This window comes from Pelodiscus sinensis, chromosome 6 (genome assembly GCF_052426305.1).
Source record: "Pelodiscus sinensis isolate ZL-2025 chromosome 6, ASM5242630v1, whole genome shotgun sequence".
Lineage (NCBI taxonomy): Eukaryota > Metazoa > Chordata > Testudines > Trionychidae > Pelodiscus > Pelodiscus sinensis.
Window position 1 is genome coordinate 72,770,697 of NC_143057.1, and position 22,152 is coordinate 72,792,848.

At 36.0% G+C, this 22,152-nt stretch overlaps 1 protein-coding gene across 4 annotated transcripts in view; it reads left to right on the forward strand.

Annotated features, from left to right (window-relative positions):
• The window catches only part of MCTP1 (multiple C2 and transmembrane domain containing 1), a 395,876-nt gene that overhangs the window by 322,748 nt on the left and 50,976 nt on the right, over positions 1–22,152 (forward strand). For all 4 annotated transcript variants that reach the window (XM_075932144.2, XM_075932145.2, XM_089779319.1 and 1 more), the window contains one exon: positions 14,259–14,312. In XM_075932144.2, coding sequence (XP_075788259.2) covers positions 14,259–14,312 — 54 coding nt within the window. The remainder of the gene's footprint in view (positions 1–14,258; positions 14,313–22,152) is intronic.

Consider the following 22,152-nt stretch of genomic DNA (forward strand, 5'->3'; position numbering starts at 1 on the left):
CAAGGTGGTCTTTTGGATAAAGAAAGTCAAGGAAATCAGAGGATCTGGGTTCTATTTCTGGTTCTCTGTTACTTGCTGTGTACCCTCAGTCAAGTCACTTTGTACTTATCAGTAAACTTATCACCCACCTTTTTAAAATGCTTTGAGATGTCAACCAAATATTCTGTACATTGTAAGTTCAAAGGATGTTTATTATTAATTAGTGATTTTAACTTTTATAAGTTTAACAGCATATGAATTTCCATGAATTAATAAAGAACTGTTCTTTAAACTTGTCTAATATGAATGAAAAATAATCAGACACATTGAGAACCTTGAAAAGTAGCTTCTGAGAAGGTCTTCAGTATGGAGCAAGGGGGTATTAAAATGGCAATCTCAATGGTTTTACCAGTTGTAGCATAAGACACTGTCCTCTGCTGCAGATCATCCTTCTTAGGATATTTTTACAGAAGAGGAATCATTTTCTCTGACCTTATAGGTGCCAACCATTTGTAATACTCTAGCATTTATTCTGTTGTGACATAATCCTTTCTTCTCTTGTCAGATGAGTTGAAGAATTTTGTTACAAGACACACCCAGATCATTTGCGTGCAAAGTTAACCTGCCACTTAGTCTGGTGCTTAATAAATACCGTGAATTAACTAATATAACCTGTGGGTTATACATGTTTTTACAAACCCCAATCCCTCCCTCCACTGTGGGGTATATATGCCCATGTCTTATACAAGCTGATTTTTACTCAAATTAAAAGAAGACAAGATCAACACGATACTGCACGTTGGCTATCTCTCTCTGTGCAAGAACCCACTTCACCAGGTTTTCTTCTAGTTTGGTCACTTGGCTTTCTTTCCTCGGCATGCTCTTTCCCAAGGATTTATTTTCTGAATCTTTGCTATTTCTTTTCTCCGCTCCCGAACAGACTTTTAGTTGATTTAAAACTTTCTCCCCGCTGCTCTATTGCCATTTTCTTCTGCATATGTCAGAACAGATAATTTAAAATTGGCTGTATATGATTTTTGCTTGGGCATCCTTACAAATATTTTTGTTATAAACTAAAGTTTGTTAGTTTAGTTTGTTATAAACTAAAGTTTAAAATGGTGTGGTTTGTAGGGCTTATATACCGGTAATAGGGTAGTACTTATTGCTCAGCAGCCTTAGCTGCAGTTCATTACCTGTGGGTTATGTACGTCCGTGGGTAATCTAAGATTTTTTTTTTTCACATGAAAGAAAAACCGTGGGTAATACACAAGTGCGTGTTATACATGGACATGAGTTATATACACTAATTTACTGCAAGTCCTGTCTTGGATCAAAAGTAAAATGAGTTTGAGAGAGCAAATTCTAGTTTTTATCATTGTTTGCCATATGGTATTGGTCAGTCTCTACTCAAAGGCCCACAGATTCTATGCAAATATTGTAAGTCTGGTGTGGTCTAAAATGCCACTGGGCTAGTCTGGGTAATATGAGTTGCTATGTTCCAACACTGAAGAAGGAACTTTTTTCTCAGAGCATCAGCAGACAAGGCTGGAGCTATATGTTGGGTGTTCTTGGCAAAATTATATGTATACTCCCCAATTTTAATTCATCACCTATCCTCAATTCTATCTGACCACAATAGGTTTTATTTAATAATGATTTTCTCAGAAAGTCCCACAAAAGTGATACTCCCTTGTCCTTGTTCTCCAGATGACGAATCTCCTTGCATCTCTCCCCTGTGATGAAAGACAGGAGGTGGGACTTCAACTCTTACTTTGGTTTCTGTGTTGGAACATAGCAATGCATATTTTCCATTTTGTGAGGTAGCAGCTTGACAGTTTTTCATCCTGGACTACTGGGCACCTGTGCAGGTACAGGGTCCAGAGCAGAGGAGTAATCTTATGGTGACTGAGTGCCAGAGAAGACAAGGTATCCCAGAGTAAAGTTGGCAGCAGGAGAAACCTGATGGAAAATCAGAAAGGAGCCCATATAATGGGAAAGCAGTCTGAAGGGCACTGTCACTCTAAAGTGACAAAGTCCTACTTTCTTCATAGTTTCTTTGATCCAAATTCTCATCCCCTGTCCAGGTGCTCTACAGTAACTGTCCCATGTCTATCCCCTACCAGGCTCTCATTGTACACCAATGTCACCACAGCAGACTGACTTCCCTCTCTTTGCCCCATTAGCTGTCACCAACACATGTGCCAGCTTTGGCTAGGCTTCTTGTCTATGGTGGTACTCACCACTGCCCAATCCAATATCAATGATAACTCCGGTGGTGTCTTCTAATCCCAGAAGCTGCCACCAACATACAGCAAGCAAGACCAAAGCAAAAACACACCAGGAAGAGAGAATGACTGGAGGAGGAAGAGCTACCTTCACTGAGAGTTAAGGAGACACAATAGTAGCTCAAGTTCTTGGACACCACTGTTTGGGCAGGCAAACTCTTGAATTTACCCACATTAGTGGACTGAGTGCAGAGACTGCAGGGAGTTTTTTTTCCAGAAGAACACTACAAATTTATTACTTTTTGGAGCTTCCTTTGTGGGCTACAGTTAAGGTTAGCCCTATAATGTAGAGCTTCCACATATTTCAAGAAACACTCTGTTTTCCCATCTTTCTAAACAATTTTTCCACATTTTAAGCAATTCTGTTGAACCATTGTTTAGCTGTTTTTAACACTGCGCTCTCTACTATATTTTTGCACCATTTTTGTCTGCATAAAGAAGAATGAATACAAAATAAGTTATAGATGAGGATGGGTCATGAGCATCACTGTTTCTGCAGGTCATCTACTTAGAGGATAATTTTGTCCAGCTGATTCATTTTAATTAATACAAATAAAAGGGGTAAGACTTCTGGGCATTAATTTCAGGTATCTTCAAAATGTAATTGTTTCCTTTTGCTAAGGCTGTGATGTGAATTACTAGTGCTACTAGGCTTGCATAGCTGTACTTATGATGCATATAAACTAATTAAATTTTTTTCATTGTGTCAAGACTAGTATAAAGACTCCTAAGTTCTTTGCAAAGGTTCTGCATGAAACCCACCCTTGTTTTTCTTGCTTCTTTTAAAGAAACACTACACAGTCTCCTGACAATAACTATGCCCTTGAATATTTCCTCAACTAAAATATTTTTTCAATTTATAAATATTTTTTCTCCTAAAACATCTTTATGAAAATGCACATACACACAAGACAAAGGTTAACTTTTTCACATTGTCCTGGGATTCAACAGCATCTGTCCTTTTATGTTGGCTCCTGGACTCCTTTTCATTCTGTTTCTATTCTAAAATCTTTGTAACTTAAAAATAACCTAGCATAATCATTTATTCTCTATTGTTCAGTCTTCTGGTTTTCTAACAAAGCGATACCTATTTCTGGGACATTTTTTACCCTGCTGCCCACCCTTCCTTGTCAGCTGCACTGAGTCATTCACTGATATGAAGTGCTGACCCTGCATGAGACCAGCTCAACAGATTGTTCATGGCAAGTATAATGTGTTGTGTGGCCAATGGGAACATAGTTTTTTCCTGTTATGAGCCCTAAGGCTATAGTGAGCATGCTCCGGGGGTTTGTGGGTGGGTGGGTGTGAGGAAGTTTTTTCCAAGATGCAGTCTGATTAGTTTTGTATGTGTAAATGTATTGAAAGAAAAGATATCTTTCTACACTTGCAATCTGTTTTAGGCCTCCATGTACTAGTAGAGCATGGCACCATGAGAGAACACTTGGTGTACTGAAGGAGAACAAAAAAGGGGGAAGCAAAGTACTAGTATTTTTACTACTACTGCTTAGCCATCAAGCAATATATCTAGTGCTTTTCATTTTCATTATGCTTCATAACTCAGTTTTGTTTTGTAATTTCACAAAGGCAAGGGACATAGAGTTGCTTTTGCTATAATTCAGTTTAGGGTTACATGACAATGGTGTAAACCAACTATAACTAGCTACTTTCAGTAGGATGCTTTAGTTCTCCTATATACTGTACAATGTGATGTGACACTAGTCCTGACGTTGGTTCTGCTTGAGGCAAATGGCATTCAAAACTCTGTCATCAGTTCAGGAAAGTGCACAAAGGTTCTCTCTCAAAAATTAGTCTTCTCCTGAAATTTGTCTCCTTGAATGCTGACTTCTACAAAAATATAACATATTCTCATCTTATACTTTGAACAGCACAGTGATAGTCTAAACAACAACAAAAAAGCCTTTTAAAATTGGTATACTGTATACTCACTTTGGGCTCTGTCAGAATATAAAGACCACAGGGAACATGTGCTTGATTACTCAGCAATCTGCTGAGAAACATTGCTCTTTATATGGAGCTAAATTTTTATTCCTTATATTCTACATATATAGAAGAAAAGTAAACTCTCTCTTACCTAACCAGACCACGGGACAGGGGCTCATTTTAATATCACAACTGAGACATGAAAATGTCAGCTTAATCAAGCATTTAAATTTTATTAATCAAGCCTAATTTTTATGAATGCAAATAATCACTGAAGCTGGACAAATTTGTTCTAGATTGCATCAGAAACATAATTTTAATATTTAATGGCCTGATGAATTTAAATGGAGAATTATCTTTATGAAACAGACTCTTCATAATCTGCCATTAAATGAGAAATGAAAAAATCAACATAAATCTTACATAAATGTTAGTTAACTAAATGTTGGTGCTATAAATATTACAAATACATTATGCACTAATTTAGCAATCACATAGTACACTACATAAAAAAATTAGTTTGGTTATACAGCATTTCTCTTCTACAATGAAAAGAAATTCATTAAAGTTGGCTATTCCTGCTACTACCATTAAGGAGGCTATCTTAGCTTCCATTATGATTTTCTGCCTTCAGGGTTTTATACTGTATCGCTTCCATAGAAGTTTGCTATTGGGCAAAGGTCTCAACCCAACCATGCTTTTTAGAAATTTTTCCAATCCTAGATTATTTGCACTTGCTTTTTCTTACAGGTGGGGAAACAAATCCAAGAAATGTTCATTTTAGGAAGGTGTTTATACTTTTAGCCTCAAAACAGAATAATTTTAAGGGAAATTTTACTGTTTTTCCCTGTGAAGCGTTATAGAGGTGTATAGAAAATGCATAGCCGTTCCTTTGTATAAAATGTCTTCTTATGTTTTTTCGTTTGTGTCCAAACTTATATAACTACTGGCTTGATTTAATACAGTAGCAACTCCAAAATGTCTTAATTGTTAAACTAAGAAACATTTAGTTAATATGAATATACTAATTGCATAAAATATATATAACAGGGCAAAAATGCTGTTTTTATTCACTAAAAAGGGAAGGCAGCCCTAACTTTAAATATCCTAAGTATTAGCACCACTCAAATTTAATTATCATTAAATATGCATGTGTATGAGTAGTGTTTTGTTCTACTAGAAACTCAGCACTAGCTGAAAAAAAAGATTAAATTTAAGATAATTACATGTTAATTCTGTTGATAAGAAATGCAATAAACCACTTTATTACAAATGTTTTATTTAAACTTCTAGGTGATCATTTTTAAACAAAAAATGTTACTCTTTACAATTGTTTTAAAGTGTTGTAAATACTTTATATTTAGCCAAACAGAAAATATTTTTTCTGCTCCACTGGTTAAAAAAATCATAAAACCAAACAGATCAGTTTTTGCATATGACACACACAATATGGTACATTCTGGAGTCTTTAGATGGAGACATACTTCAAATAAATACTTAGTATTCTGTTCTCAATAGTTTATATAAATATCAGCTAAAAATCCTGAGAACATTGAAATCCAAATATTTAAAGAAATGCATTGGAAATCTCTTCTACTGATGTCATATTTTATATGAAAATTTAGTCTTTTACTACATTAGCAAATGAACATTGTGTGCATATTAAGCTGATAACAAACAAAAAGTTACATGTTCTTGTGTAAAAAAGTATATTTTCTCCAAATATATTGCAAAGAAATTTATTACATTGCAAATAAAAATTATTTTGTTGATATTACAGGACCATGTAATCAGTAGCATGTATCAAAAAGCATCTGATAGCCATATTAAAGTCACATTTCCTATAAAAAATCAGACACTGGATTACCATATAAACCAAGGAAATGTACTCTGTAAGAAAAAATAATTGTATCTGTAAAAACCCGGATGTTTTAGTAAAATACTAATGCTTTTTTTTAGTCTCCTCTTTTCTACTACAATATATTCTGCCTTACTGGCAAGCTTATCATACTAATTATTACATCTAGTAATTCAGCTATCTTGATGACTCTTGTAAATGAAATACTTCAAGGCCAAATCTTCAATCGTGTGAATCAAACTCAGGAGATACCATAAGTTAAATTGTATTTCAGATACACTAAGTTGTGAATCAAAATCTGTTAGTGCATTTTCTTTATAAATATGATATGCAATAGATGGCTATTTTAATTAAGCTAGGTCTTTTGAAAAGTTCCTTCCTCCTCAACAACCTTGTGAGAAAAGCAGGTGTCCTTTTATGACTGACAACATAAACACATAACAACCAGCTTACTGACTAAGAAAGTTTTCAGTCTGACCTTGACTTTGAAGATGCCTGAAATAGCCTGAGTGGTTTTGTGCATCCTCCTCAGTCAAGACATATTCAGTAATTTTGTTACTTTTATACAGAAGTGCTGTAAATCCAATGACACACAAACACATGCTGTAGTTACTTTATTTGGAGATATAATGATCTAAATGAACTCCAGACTCTGTGCTGAAGAATACCACTCTAACAGTCTTGAGGGTGAAAATGTTCAATTGGGACCCAGTTTTGTTTTCTTTTATTTCAATGAGAACAGGAGTGGGCTCCTGGTTGGTAATACCGTATGTCAAAATATTAGTTTCTGCAAGTATTTGGGCACTTCAACCAAATCAATTATAATATTACTTGTTTTTAGTTTGAAACAATTTGTTTTAAATACTAATCCATTGAGGTGCTAAGCAACTCGGGAGAAGTTCCAAACACTTGAACTACCAGTTCAGGGCATCTATTCCTTTTTAGGACTTGCTGAGCATTTCATAGGATTGGGTCTTTAAATTATACTAAGAGGTCAGTCATTAAACATATCTGGATTACTGTGGTTCTTCTACTTTTTGAATTTTCTTGCATTGTGTATTAGAGTAAAAGAATATCATACTACTGCTTATTTGGAAATGTGTCAAGATACCCCTTAAATAAAACAGTTTTTTCCATTGGAATAGCTGTAGAAAAGTTGGTGATAAATAAATACTTAATTACTATACATTTACACTGATCATGTTGTAACTTTGCTTCTAGAAAGTACAGGAGTATTCTAAAAGCAAGAAATAATTCTGTAAACATTATACAAGCAGCTAATGTACTTTGTGTGGAATTTCTTAATTTCAGAAGAGATTTTTAAGCATCTTTGGGACTGAGTTATTCTTCGCTCTAATTCTGACCTAAAATGGTTGTAAATAAGCAGAATCTGTACTATTATATTATTGATTTTGCTGTTAGATGTTACATTAAATGGTCCCCACCTCCTCCAAAATTCCATCATTTATTGAAGTAATAGTTTGATTTTTAATTCTAAAAGGAGTAACTTAAAGAAGTAATTAATTACCAGAGTGCATCCTAGTCCAATTTTCTTTTCCTCTGGAACAAGTGCTCCAACAACACAGTTTTAATTAGTGTTTGCAAACAGAATTCTGTTTACATTGTGGAAGGTGGGAATGGGGCAGGAGTGATCTGTCATTATAGACAAATTATTCTGTGTGGGATTTTCCTGTAAAATATTTACTGTTCAAAACTATTTAGTACAGAAAGGACCTTGTTTAGTACAGAAAGGGCCTTGTTTTGCAACCTTTCAATATCTTCTTCTTACTGTTTGACCATAAAGTAGCTGACATTCCATATTTGAAGCCGTCTACGTGTGTTTTTTAAAATGTCATCTGTATTAGTCTTACATTCAAGGAACAGTACCAAGAATCAGGTTCTTTCAAGACCTTCTACCAGTATGTGGCATATAAGTCTGTGACAAGTGACATTACAGAAGGTCATGTCACTTTTAACTGCTTGCATTAGATCTTTCTGATTTCCCCTGTGCCCTTCCTTTGTTTGATTAATACTACTTTGATTTTGAGCAAGGTATCGGAAAGCATAATTTAGAGTGAGAATCCTAGGGCTGATCTGAGATTTTTTTTTTCTTAAAACTTTTTATAAAATAACTGATATTTTGTTTAACTGTTATGTTTCCCCTCTTAAATTATTTTCCCCTTTAATTTTTTTCTCATTGAAAAAGCATAATATTTTTAGATATCTGGATTACTGTGCTGTGTTGCTAAAGCCTGAAGTAGCACATATGAGGTTTATTTGAAAGGCAGCTACTAGTCAAAGAAAAAAAAATCCTTTTTCTTACTTCTGGTTTGATCCTTGGTATTGTGTTTAAACTCAAAAGCTGAAATAAGTTGAAGTTGCATTTTCTGTAATGATTCTTTAAATCCTTGCTTTACACATCTGTGTAAGTAGGATGTTCTTAAGTATACTTAAAAAAAAAAGACTTGAGATGGCAGATTCTTTATATAACATATCGTAATAAGGATTCTGTTTTCATTGTTTCAATTCTGGATAGCAAACGTGAGGGTTTGGATTCCTCCTGATATACCATATCATTGTAGTGATGCGCTTTCACTCTACATCTTTTCTTCTAACTCTTCTTTCAAAGTTTTATGATGTAAAAACAAGGGTCAAAGCTTCCTATGCCATAAAGAATAATTTATGCTGCCCAGAGATAGAAGTAGTTTTATTACATTTTATTTTGATACAATAACTGAGTAAAATCATTTTTCATTTCCAGACAATTTGACACTCCTAAAGCTTAGTTTAATTGATGATGTGACTAACACAGAATGAGAAAATAGGATGGAATAACGTTGGGCGAGAGAGATTGTCTTCTGATTAAACAGGAGTCATTGGAAATTGGAGACCTGTATTCAATTCTTGGTTGGCTTTGGGCAAGTCAAACTTCTTTGGCTGTAAATATAATAATACTGTTTCAGTTGTAGTAGCAGTGAGAGGCTTAATATTATTAATGTCTGAAATGCTTTTTTAGATCTTGGATGCAAATCAGGATAGGTGTGAAATATTGTCCTCCTGATTATTTAGAATAAGAATCTTCAGGGATAGCTGAGTTAGTCTGTACAGGATAAACTTAAAAAATAGCAAATAGTCTGGCTGCACTTTATAGACTAACCATCTACATGTATTGTTAGTCTATAAAGTGCTACCAGACCATTTGTTTTTTGAGTTTCTAGAATAAGTGTTTATTCTCTAAACTGTCAGCATTTGCAATGTGACAGCTAAGCTGTTGTCTGCATTTCCATTGTAAACCCTGATTTATAGAGATTTACAGTTCAATTAAATGTTGCCACATATCCTTGAGTATTTTGTTTAATTAAACTGAATGTATTTCATATATTGGTTACACTGGCGGAATTTTGCATGTAGCCAGACCTTAAGGGTTTGTCTACAGTGCATGCATATTTTGGGACACTGGAGGTGTCTACACAAGCCACCTGTTACTTTGAAAAATATTTCAAAACAACAGGCATGCTATTTTGCCATGCCGGTAAACCTTGTTGCATGGGGGTTAAGGGATGGCTCAAAACAGCATGTTATTTTGAAATTTGGCACTGTATAGATGTCAAATTTCAAAATGAGCTATTTTGAAATATATTTGAGATAAGATCTGCAATTTGCATAGTGCAATTTGCATATCTTATTTTGAGTTTAGGGTGCTGTGTAGATGCACTCTGAGAGAAAGCCGGTGTGATGAGGGCATGGCTTAGCTAATTTTTTTTTTTAGACTTTACTCTGTTTTTCAGAACTTCACCCTTAGGGGTGAAATCCCCCCAGGTGCAGAGGTCCCATGCAAGAACGACATTAAGTCCTATGGTGGGTTTGTAGGAGAACAGAGGGATGCAAATGAAGTGGTCACACATCATTTCTGAGGGACTGTTCTCCATACCTGTTCTCCATACTGCTTGTTTGGGGTCGCTGTAGTCAGCATCCCCATTGAGAGTCATAGAAGAAAAACTTACATGAGGCCAATGACTGAAAAAGGAAAAGTGAGCTTCTCACCTTCAGCTCAGCTGCCTTTGTGCTATATCAAAGAGCAGTAGTGGTGCAAAGGGGCCCTAAAAGCACCATAACTGGCTGGGGGAGGATCGTTTCAGTGCAGGAACTGAAGAAAGACTCTCTCTTGCATACCTGCTCTCAAGCCCTGGAATGTGCCAGGAGGAAGGCCACAATATGCAAGACTGTAGCCCATAGTAGGGCAACTCTACAGAGGCTGTTGTAACTAAAAGTTCTGTCAGTTACAATGGGAGCTTCTCCAGCCCCAACATAGCCTAGGAGAGTGAGAACACAATGGTGGCTGAAAGCTACATTGCCCACATCTCTCCTCTGCCCACCCCCATTTCCCACTGGGTAGCAATTTCTGTGCTGAACTTCTGAGAGGTGCAGCATATAGTGTTTCAGGGCAATAACCCTGAAATAAATTAGAAGCCCTAGATGAACTGTTATAGCTCTGGAGGCCATTTGTTGGGAAGGGTAAATTCCACTCCCAGCTCCTGAAATATTTTTACACTAAGACCGACTCTGTTTGAACTTTGTTCAGGGTGGGATGAATGTCATCCTTAATGGTGACTCTGAATAAATGTTTACACTTATCGCTAAAGAAACTATTCTGGTCTTGCAAGTGCTAAGGGATAATAAGGCTTATATAAATATTTTTAAACATTTATTTAAACAATTAACTTAGATAATAAACATATGTTTCAGAGGATGGATTTGGTTATTTTAGGGGATTAATCACAAAAATCTCTCCATAGATTAAATGTTTATAAGTTTTATAGTAAGAACCAGTAAGTAGCTAACCATTCAGAGTTGAAGCTGACACTTTTGTCCTTAGCAGCTTTTTTTGTTTTTGTCTCTCTCATCAGTTTGTATCACAATTTTACATTTAAATGCAATTGCCATACACGTAATGTAGGGCTTCTGCAATCCCTCAGTGCCCATTTTCATATCTGACCTGATACTGGAGATTCCTGGATTCTGTTTCCAACTCTTCCAACAGCCTTTGGTCTGATTTAGGGCAAGTTGTTTTATCGCTTAATGTCTCCATTTCCCTATCTTTAAAATGAGGATATTGATATTTACCTTCCTTTAATTGAGATCTAGGTCTAGAAAACACTATATTTTTGTTTGTTTTAGTAATCTCTCAAACCACTAGACTTAGTTTTAACATTTTATATAATCTGAAAGCTGGTGCTTCTAATGGCATAAAACATTGTTTCTAGGTCCAGAGCTTCTCAAGATAGTGGTCACTCAGATCAGGCCAGAATGATACGCATAAGTGTTCAATTTTCTTGTGATCTAATATTTTAAAATGAATACCACATACCACAGGGAGGCTGTGGATCTCAGTCGCTCAGTGTTATGGCATACTCATTTCTACCTAGTGGTTCATGAGAGATCAGTCACTGGATTAATCACTTATCCCTTGGATTGGCAGTGTTTGTTTTAGTACTGGTCAAGGACTTAATAGAGCATGTCTCAGAACTCTAGCTAGTGTACTTTTAGCTCTCTGGATATGGGACAGTTTTCAAGTACATTAGTATTTATTTTGTAGAAAATTACAAGACAGAACTTTGTAGATTGTTTAGCAAATCCCCCTGCACTAATGCGGGATCACTGTTCACACTAAGCCATAAATATCTTATCCAGTCCATTATTGTTGACTCTTTGGACTAAAGATTATAAAAGAAATACTCTATACCTATTATTTTAAATGGTACATGACAAATTTAGAATGTTCTTGTGTCTTTAAGGCAGCAACTGAGGGGATGGGTTTCATTATCACAGATCCTTGATATAAAAGGGAAGCTCTGAGACTGCACCTTCTCCTGAGGTGTAGCAGTTAATGTTGTCTTTCCTGGCCAGCCTGATCAGTACAGCGTGCATATGTGTAAAATTGTATTGTTGTCCTGCCCCTGTATTGGGATCTGAAATGGAAGAAGGCTTCTTGTACTTTTTTTCTCACCTTCTGTACATATGCAAGATATGATCACAATTATTAAATTCTTAGGGCAGGAACTTCCTTATTTGTCTTTAATTTATTAATTCTGTGGTAAATTGACAGAAAATAGACACCCCTTGTAAATTTCATATCATAGTCAACAGTTTACCTTACTAATTGGTTGTAATATGCTTTACATAATTGACGTACAAATTAAAGGTTAGCTTTGAGTCTGAGTTAGAGGTTGCTTTGCACCCTTCCAGGACTGCAGGTCAAAATAGCAATCTTGATTCACTATAGCACCTGAAACTCTGGTGAGTGATTATCTATAGTTGATGAGAATGTCTATATGACCTCCTACAGAGCAAAGAATATGTTCCTTGAGTAAGTTTCAAATGTGATATCCTCTTTTGTCATTATACTTTATAATATAGAATTATGGTTTGTAACGTCCTCAACTCTAATGCTGTTGTACATTATAGTTTTAGTTTATAATAACTCAATGTAAAATGCATCAGAATTTTCACTTTTTGTATTTACAGCTCCGTCTTGACTTTTGTGTATGTACAAATATAGAGATAAAATTCCTTTTGGTGTAAGGGTACGTCCAGACTGCAAGACGTCCAAGGAACATATCCACTATTTTGAAATAATTTTTGAAATAACAGACGTGCTATTTCGGCATCCCTTTAAACCTTGTTCCACGAGGAATAAGGGATATCTCAAAATAGTGCTTTATTTTGAAATAAAATTGAAATAAGATGTGCAAATTGCATATTTATTTCGATTTTAGAGTGCAGTCTAGATGTAAAAGGGGTACAACTCTACCCCCATTTATACCAGCAGAGAATTTGGCCTATAGTTTAGAAGTTTGATCATGGGTCTATTAAGCAGGAATTTCTGAGTTCTAATATGGTTCTGCCATTAACTCTCTATGTGCCTTTGGGAAAGGCACTTCTTCTCTTAGGGTGTGTCTAAACTACATGCCTCCGTCGACGGAGGCATGTAGATTAGCCAGATCGGCAGAGGGAAATGAAGCTGCGATTAAAATAATTGCGGCGTCATTTAAATTTAAATGGCTGCCCCGCTCTGCCGATCAGCTGTTTGTCGGCAGATCGGGGCAGTCTGGACGCGCCGTGCCGACAAAGAAGCCTTTCTTGATCGGCACAGGTATGCCTCCGGTTTACCTGTGCCGATCAAGAAAGGCTTCTTTGTCGGCGCAGCGCGTCCAGACTGCCCCGATCTGCCGACAAACAGCTGATCGGGAGAGCGGGGCAGCCATTTAAATTTAAATGACGCCGCAATTATTTTAATCGCGCCTTCATTTCCCTCTGCCGATCTGGCTAATCTACGTGCCTCCGTCGACGGAGGCATGTAGTTTAGACGTACCCTTAGAGTGTAAAATGGTTATAATAATTATTTATCTCACAACCATATGATGATCAATAATTAATGTGAGTAAAGTGCCTTGAACACAATATCATATGTGATAGGTATCCTGTCTTTCTTTCTTTCTTTCTTTCTTTCTTTCTTTCTTTCTTTCTTTCTTTCTTTCTTTCTTTCTTTCTTTCTTTCTTTCTTTCTTTCTTTCTTTCTTTCTTTCTTTCTTTCTTTCTTTCTTTCTCTTCTCACATAACTAAGGAAAGATGCATGTGCAGTATATTATGTATATGAATAGTACAAAATCACTTTTAGGAAATACTGTGTTGATAATAATACAGCATGCAACCTGGGCCACTGCTATAAAGAAGCAAGCTAGTATGAATTTTTTTCTTGGGATTGAAAACATACTCTCTCTCCAGATGAACAATGTAAATTAAGTTCAAAATGTAAGTTTCTCATGTTAGCTGTAAATCCAAAATAAGCACTTGTACTGTACTGTATAGCTACCAATAAAGCTGATAAAAAGGATTCCTTAGTTAAAAATATCCTAGAGTGAATTTTGAATTACCTTTTAAATACTTAAATTGTCAAGATAGCATTTTATACAGGTAGAGGTTTTCAAGTGTCTTATTCCCTAATGTAGGTCAATTAAAGTTATGTCACTTCTTAAATTTGAATCACAAGATCAAATGTTTTTGTAGTTGTACATTTTCCTTCTGTTCATTTATTGCAAATGTTAATAAAGTTTTCATCTACAAAAGGTTTGCTATTGACAGAATGAAATTCTTCCTTTTTAAATACTGACAACTACTGCTGTTTCTGTCTGTAGGTAGTGGAGGACATGCTAGAGGACGAGGAAGAAGAGGATGACAGAGATGACAAGGTAATTATCTTTCCTAGCACTTGGGTACCTGGGGATGGGAGAATTTAGACATGACACTGTTTTTACAGACAGTTAAAAAAAGAGTTGAAGTGTTTTAGTCCAGGAAATTGGACAGAGCTGTTTATCATCCTAACAATGCTACTGTATGCTGTAGAAAGGGATAGAGGACTATAAATCCTCTTCTTTTTTTGTCCAGAGCTGGGTCAAATATTTTTCTGCCAGGAACAAAAATAATTCAGCTTGTCTGGAACTTGATAGCTCTTGTGAAGATAACTGCAGTGACAACTGTTTTTGAAGGACAAACATTTGTCCTGTCTTTGCTATTACAAATAGCACTGCACTTTAGTGGGGGAAATGGTATAAAAATAACTCCACACTGGTTGAAAATGGGATAGGACCATCTGTAATTTTCAGTGAAATACTTGGTAGAGGAATGGCTAATATGTTCTGCACTCTTCTATATGACATTTAAATAATCATAAGTCTCATAGACATCCATTTGATTTGGAGCTGGTATTGCGGTCCAGCAAGCTAGGAGACTGTTGCGGATCTTTCAGCTTTTGAGAATGTGGTTCAATACATGGGCTGCTGGTTGGGTTGAGGATTGCAACCACAGTAAATAACAGATTGTTTCCACATCTTATTGAGCCAAGCTATGGGACTGTTTGGATTGGTTGTCCCCTGGGGAGAGGGAAAAACCAGAGGGAGGAAATTAGAATGACCTTGCACCACTGAAGCATTGGCTAGTGTTGGCAGGATAGCTTTGATGGAGAGACGAGTGCAGTAAAACAGCCTTGTTGTCTGTGTAATTTTCATACCAAAAATATGTAAAAGAGAATAAATACAGATTATTTTACAACAGCTTTGAATTAGACAATTTTGACCTTCATAAATGTTCTCCTATTTCTGTTGTGGTAAAGCAATTAGTTCTTTTTTTGAGAGAGAGGAGAAAAACAGTGTGTCTTAATTTATGCCCTTGACCTTTGTTTCTAGTTGAGATGTACCGTTATATACCACTGTAAGAACTCCTGTGCTGGCAGCAAGTATTTGAAATGTCAGAAAATTCAATGTGATTAGTTAATCCCCTGAATGATTATTTTTCTGTTAGCTACCCCAAGATTTGAGAGAGGATAAAAAATGGGTATATCCTCATTCTATTGCTAGCTCAAACATTTGAGAAGCGATAGAAAGATATTATGTGAAAATCTTCTGTACATCATTTACATTGTTGGCTACATCATTTAGAATAGTCAAACACAGTAACAATCTCTTTTTACAAAACACATGCTAGTTTTTAGTGCTAAATGATATGAGAATATACTTCTGGCAATAAAATGCATGATTTATTGCAAAGGTCAATCATGTAAGTGTAGAAAGCTTGTATTTTAACTCAACATGCTAGCTCTGAATCATCATTTCTCTTCTGATAAACACTGATCTGCCATCCATTTATAGCCATTTCCCCTTGCTTGTTGCTGCTTTATTAAAGAAACTATACGAGCTTCATCCTAGTAGTACAGTGTACATACTCCTGGAAGTGTGAATAGCTGATCAATTAGCAATGTACAGTACTTGTAATGAAAGTACTGCTTACTTACTATTTAGTTGTCAGGCTTTTTTGAGTTATTAAAAATGGCTATTTATTGCTTATTTAAAAAGCCCTTTACTGTCTGTCTAAACTACATGCCAAACATACTAGGTTAGAAATAACACTAAATCTCTGGAGCTGTATCAATTGAAATCTAGTTTTTATCTGTCTGAAACTGACACCAGTGTTCTAACACACTTACAGATATAGTTACCAACAGTGACTGAAGGTGAGGGCTTATGTTGTAACTGTGTGAATTCAGTGGTAATCTTTATTGAATACCTAAAATGAGTGTGTTTCTTATATGAAAGACATGTGAGTTGATTTCTATACATTCAAAGTCATATTTCATTAATATGTAAGTTTTATTTGAGCTCTTGTAATTCAATATACTATCATGAATATCACAGCTTGAATGGAAAAGAAAATGGTATGCATAATTTTTGTGATGAAAATGCTTGTACCTTACAGTGAATAAGTTAATCTTAGAATGGGCATTTTATTTCAGACACTAAACTATAAAACAGATTTAAAAAAGTATTTTTGCCAGTTTCCTCCTTTTGGCTGTATCATGTACTGTTTGTTGATGAAGATGGGAAAGATTTTAATATTGACATGTCTGAATTCAAAGAGCACAGTGTTATGCTCCTTTTTTAATTCATAGATTGATCATTTTAAAGTTTTGTGCATAAAGAAATTCTGAGAAAACATGCACATATTGCAGTACTGGCAGGTACTGACCCCCAGCTGTCATTACTTCTGTTTTCTCATATGGTATAATAGTAAAATCAGGCCAATGGGTCCTCTTACAGGATAAAAGTAAAAAGATTAATAAATGTGCCAAAGCCTCACTTTAATTGAACCTGAAGCATGTGTTGCAAGTATGTAAAATATGTCCCAGATGTTTAACCATGGCCAGTGTCTTTGCTTTCCCTGATTACCACAAGGCAGCTATTAGTCCTGTAACCTTTGGACTTGGGGGTAAATGGGTATTACATGGCACAAAAATAGCGCACCTGTTTTCCATTCAGTAAAGACCCCTGGCAGGCTTCGCTTAAGCTTATTCATATGTTTTCATTTAGCAGATTGTTGTGTGATCATGAAAAGTGTCTTTCTTTAGAGCCAATATAGGTATTAGTCACTTAGTCATAATGAAAGGGCAACTCATTGGCTGCTTGATGAGGTCCGTGTGGGCGCACACTGAAATAAGTTTCTGGAAGTGTGGTGGAAGGCTGTTTTTTACATCCCTACATAAATTGCAGAATTACAGAAGTGATAAATTGAGACTGATAACTATCCAAATGTTTATAATTAGCTAAAATAATAGTTTGCAAAATCTTTTTATTAAAAATGACGTTTAATACTTATATAGAGTTTAAGATTGGAAAAGTAGAGGTGGAATCAGGTTGTTACTTGTTTCTTCAAACCTTATTTTGATTTTGTTCCAGATTTACATTTTTATTTCACCTTACACTGCAAGTTATCAGTCAGGCAAGATTAAAGATTTAAGGTCATGTGACGCCTAAAGCTCTTTTTAACTAGAGGACATTAACATTTGTTTTCAATTGAAATATGATTAATACTTAAATCATGAGTGCACTTTTATATCAGTTTCAATCTACTGTTTAACAGTTGGACACTGCATTCTTAATAGTATTACTAATATGCTTTTAAAAACTGAAATGTTGTAGCAGTTTGCTGTTTGGTTCAGACATTTGTCATAAATGTAATACTGATGTTTCAAAAAGATAACATTGCATTCAACATTCCATATGTTTTGAACTTTTCACTAAACCTGTGCCAATCACAAATTTACAGGTTTTTTTATATGATTTTTTTACCCTCTTCTAATTCTGTGGCTAATACAAATATTAGCAAATAAGGATTCGTTAAATTACTTGTAGACACGTTATTAACAAACTAAAATGGCTTTTTACAGTGTTCTGTAGTACTAAGATAATGGTAAATATGCATACTCTTGTCATCTAAGTAATGAAGTAAAGATTTCTTTCTTTGACTTAAGACTTTTTAGGAGTGCTTTTCATGTAGTTTCTTATGCTTTTCACAAGGTCCAGGCAGTCACAGGGATAGAAAGGTGAGGTGATGAACATCTAGCTCAGTACTTTGCAGAATCATGCCTCCAACTAGTAGTAATAGTTCAGATTTCTAAGAGGAAAATATGCAAAGTCTAGATTTTAACTATATTAGTTAAAAGGCTTTTTAAAAAATACTCAGCTCATTTGCAGTTTCAGCTTCTTTCTTTCAACCATTTGTACTTTGGAAAAATAATCTCAGCAATTCTAAGTCAATGCTATCAAGTACGAAGATACCTTGATGCTCTTATTATGAAACATAATTGTCCTGGGTAATCTTTTAATCATAGCTGCCTAGACATACCAGCTTTGTTTTCAAGTCCAAACGTGTTTGTAACCTGCCTCAGAAGAATGGCTGTGAATCTTGAGTAGATCCAGGGGGGAAGAGGAAATAACTGTTATGATAAAAAAAAAATCTAATCTGTCAAAATGGCAGTTGTTTTCCTATGGAGCATTTATTTTATAGAAAAATCATTAAAAAAATAGGGGAGCAGATGAAAAGGGATTTTTCTGAAGCTGAATAGAAACATCTGCAGATACACTTGTGGTTTGATTCTAGTGTTAGATGTATAACACTTTACCAAGAAAAAATGTATGTGTTTGAGCCTATTTGAGCCTCGCGCTAAAATTGTAGCTATTGATGATATCTGAAAAGTTAGCTAGGATGCATACACTTATGTCATTGAATAATCTGAAAAATGTATGTCTGGAATAAAAGTGTAAATGTTTCTTTCTGTACGCCTGTTATTCATTTACAGCAATAGTAGAACAATCACCATAAATCGGACAAGCCAAATGAGTTTTATGTAGTTTTTCTTCACACAGGAGAGGATGATAGAAGTCATTACCTTGAAGTTACTACCAGGGTGTGGTAGTACTGTGGTCCTTTTGTGTCTGCTACTTCAGTCTGCAGACTAGATTAGAAGCTGGTGTCCTCCTCTGGACCCTGTACAGGGGTTTTGTGGCCATTGCATCCACACAAACTACAATCATGGAATTTTCTTCCCTAACACTCCACTCCATGGGTCTTTTCTTTCCCAGGTCCTCAAACTACCCTAGGGCATGTGGATCTTTTCATGAGCACCTCCTCTAAAAGGAAAAATTCACACCTGTTTTGGCCTGGTATTGGCGTATCTGGGACACATTCAGAAATTCAGTATATTCTTTGTGGAACAACTGAGAGAAGCTGCCTCAATCATTAGTGACTATGGAGGCAGATTCTGATCTCAATTATACTGGTATAATTCTGGAATGACTGTTGATGTCATTGGAGTGACTGGAGAATTGGGGTCAGAATGTTTACCACTGACTACATACAGATAACTCATATGTAAATGACACATGAGCTATCTATTTATTATTAATCCATATGCGAAGTTCAACACTCAAGAATATTATGTGCATGTGTGATAGTCTCTGGGGGACTTTGGGTCCATAAACTATTGAATAGATTACACTCATCCATATATATATATATATATATATATATATATATATATATATATATGTGTGTGTGTGTATATATATATATATAGTTTTTTCACCTGTGACTAATATAATATAGGTAATAGTCTTCATTTATTAAGTAATCCAAGTATAATTCAATAAGCTATTACAGCAAATGACCATCTCTAAATTATGTGAGCGTTACAAAATGTGATATAATTTTACCCTTGATTTTTTTTTTCAGTATTACTTCCTAGGTTATCTAAGCATAGTGAAACCCCTTTGAGTCTAGGAAAGAATTAATTTTTAACTAAACTACTCAGGGAAAAGGGTATAAGACGTGTCTCTAGTAGCCCTTTTGTGACTCAAGGGAAGGGAAATACTTATTTGCCTCATTGCTCAACAGACACTTTAATGGGTAGGCCTTCCTTGGGACCTTAATGTGAATGCAGGCCAAATAATTGTTTCACTCCTAAATCACTAAGAGGGCATTCATTTATCATGGAAGTTTAGAAACCAATGGGAAGAGACATTTTTTACTCTTGTGGAAACTTTTGAGACTGTGTATAGGTTGAAACACAGGACTGCAAGTCTGTAGATCTGGACTCTGTACAGCCCCTTCTACCTGTGTAACTTCAGGTAGGTCATATTAACACTAAAGTTTGAACACACAAATTTCTGCTTAAACTCTTTTGCAACCCTCCACCTTAGCCTTTCCCAGAGCCTATTGGGAACAGTGGTGGATACAGCCTGGATGAATATCTCCAGCTTGGAGAGAATCTTCTGAGACCCATTAACTAAGCACCCAGCCATTATTTTTCAAATACAAGGCTAGAACACAAAATAATCTGAGACATTGTAAAACTGAGGCACAACTTTGGGAACTATGATGGATGTACTAAGCCTTTGTCCTCTCGATCCCCATGTGGAAGTCCACCCAGTCTCAAGAAATACTTCTCTGAGAGGAAAAGAGTGATGGGTTGTAGAATTTCAGGCTTGCCTAGAGATGCATTCTGGGATCAACCATTTTGTAAACTAAGAGATCTGGTTCTCCAGCAGGTAGGACTGGGAACCAGTAACAGCCAATCAAAACCCAGCAGATGGAAATAAAAGGAGCTGTTTGCTGCTTGGCAAAACAGTTCTTGGTTAGAGCCAATGGCTTAGGAAAGAATGAGCCCTTGGCCACAGCCAGTGGAACCCACTCAGGCCCCGTTTTTGGCAGTGTAGTAGTCTATTGCGGAAGAACTTTGTACGTGATAGTTTAGGGATGGTGAGGCCTGCATTCTTTCCTCCCTCTTTCCCTTTTCCCTATATCTGATGAGCCAGAAGCAAGTCTTTGGGAACATATGCCACTTAAGATAAGCATTGTTGCCAGTATAGCAAGAACAATTATAAGATAAGGGTAAAGCACAAGAACACACAAACAATTCTGTTTACCCTAACGTACTGATCACGTAAACAGAGCCAAAGGACAAGAAGATCCAAATCAGAACCAGATCGATAACTAACAGTTAAGCTCTACTTCAGCACTAATGAGTAATCCCTGGAAATTTCCAAATTGCGAAACAGGGCAGGAAAACTGTATTTAAGGCTGCCTCAGAGCCTAGCAAATCGGACCTCACCAATGGGCTTTAGGTACTGGCGCCTCAGAAGCTGAGACAACCTCCCACTTTGTCCGCAGTCTACTCAGGGTCCCAGGTTTGCAGGAAGGGATGTAAAATATGCCTCTTCTTTGTTATGTTGTTCTTCCATTTATGGGGCACAGCTGTTAGCTGTCAAGAAATAAACTGTGTTTGACAGATACCTGTGTAGCATCCTTTGTACTTTGGGAACCCAGTGTCGGACCTTAGACTTACTCTGGCCAACTACAGGCTGTAATCAAGGGCAGACTGGTAGACAGGCAAACCCTGGCTGTGTTAATTGTGGAAAGGGATGTAAGACCAGACCATTTTAGTTATAACTGAAATATATGGAACATGTCTAATAGAGTTTAATGTACCCAGGGATTTGGGCTGTGTGACTGAGCCACAGAAGATCTACAGGGGCCAACTGATAGGCTTCAGGGGATGAAGAATATGGCAGGATCATGTCCAGACACCAGGAGTGCCCCTGGTGAAGTACTTCAGAAATTTCTAGCCTGGGATCAAGCATGCTAGCATAGGGGAGAGTGTTGTATGGACACAGTATTAAGGTAAGTGGGAGAGAAGGCTTGAAACTCACATGTAATGGAGTAGTTTCTGGCATACACTGCAGCATGGTTTTCTGAGAAATGGAAGGCATATCACTCCAGTTTTTCATTTGAAGCATGCCAATAAGGCTTATGGCATATCACAAGTGAAAATCTAGCTTGTGAATCTGATGTGCTTTTCATTTCACTGAGAGACATGTAACAAAAAGCTGCAATCCTAACAGCAGAACTTGGCAGCGTATCTGATCAAATGTTGCTGTGCTTTAATAAAAATATGAGAATGTGAACAAATATTCTGCAAAGTGTATTTTGTGCTCACAATTTGTATATTTTATATGCTGTTTAGATTCTGCAATATTGGGATATGTTTGTTTATTATTTACATAATGCTAATAGCTGTTACTGGTAGTTTTACATGTGAAGTAGTAGATAGATTTATGCTTTTGTTTTATTTTGTCTGGATTGTAAGTACAAAATCACCTAGAGACTAGTGTAGTTTGGAAAGACAAATTTAGTATTGTACAG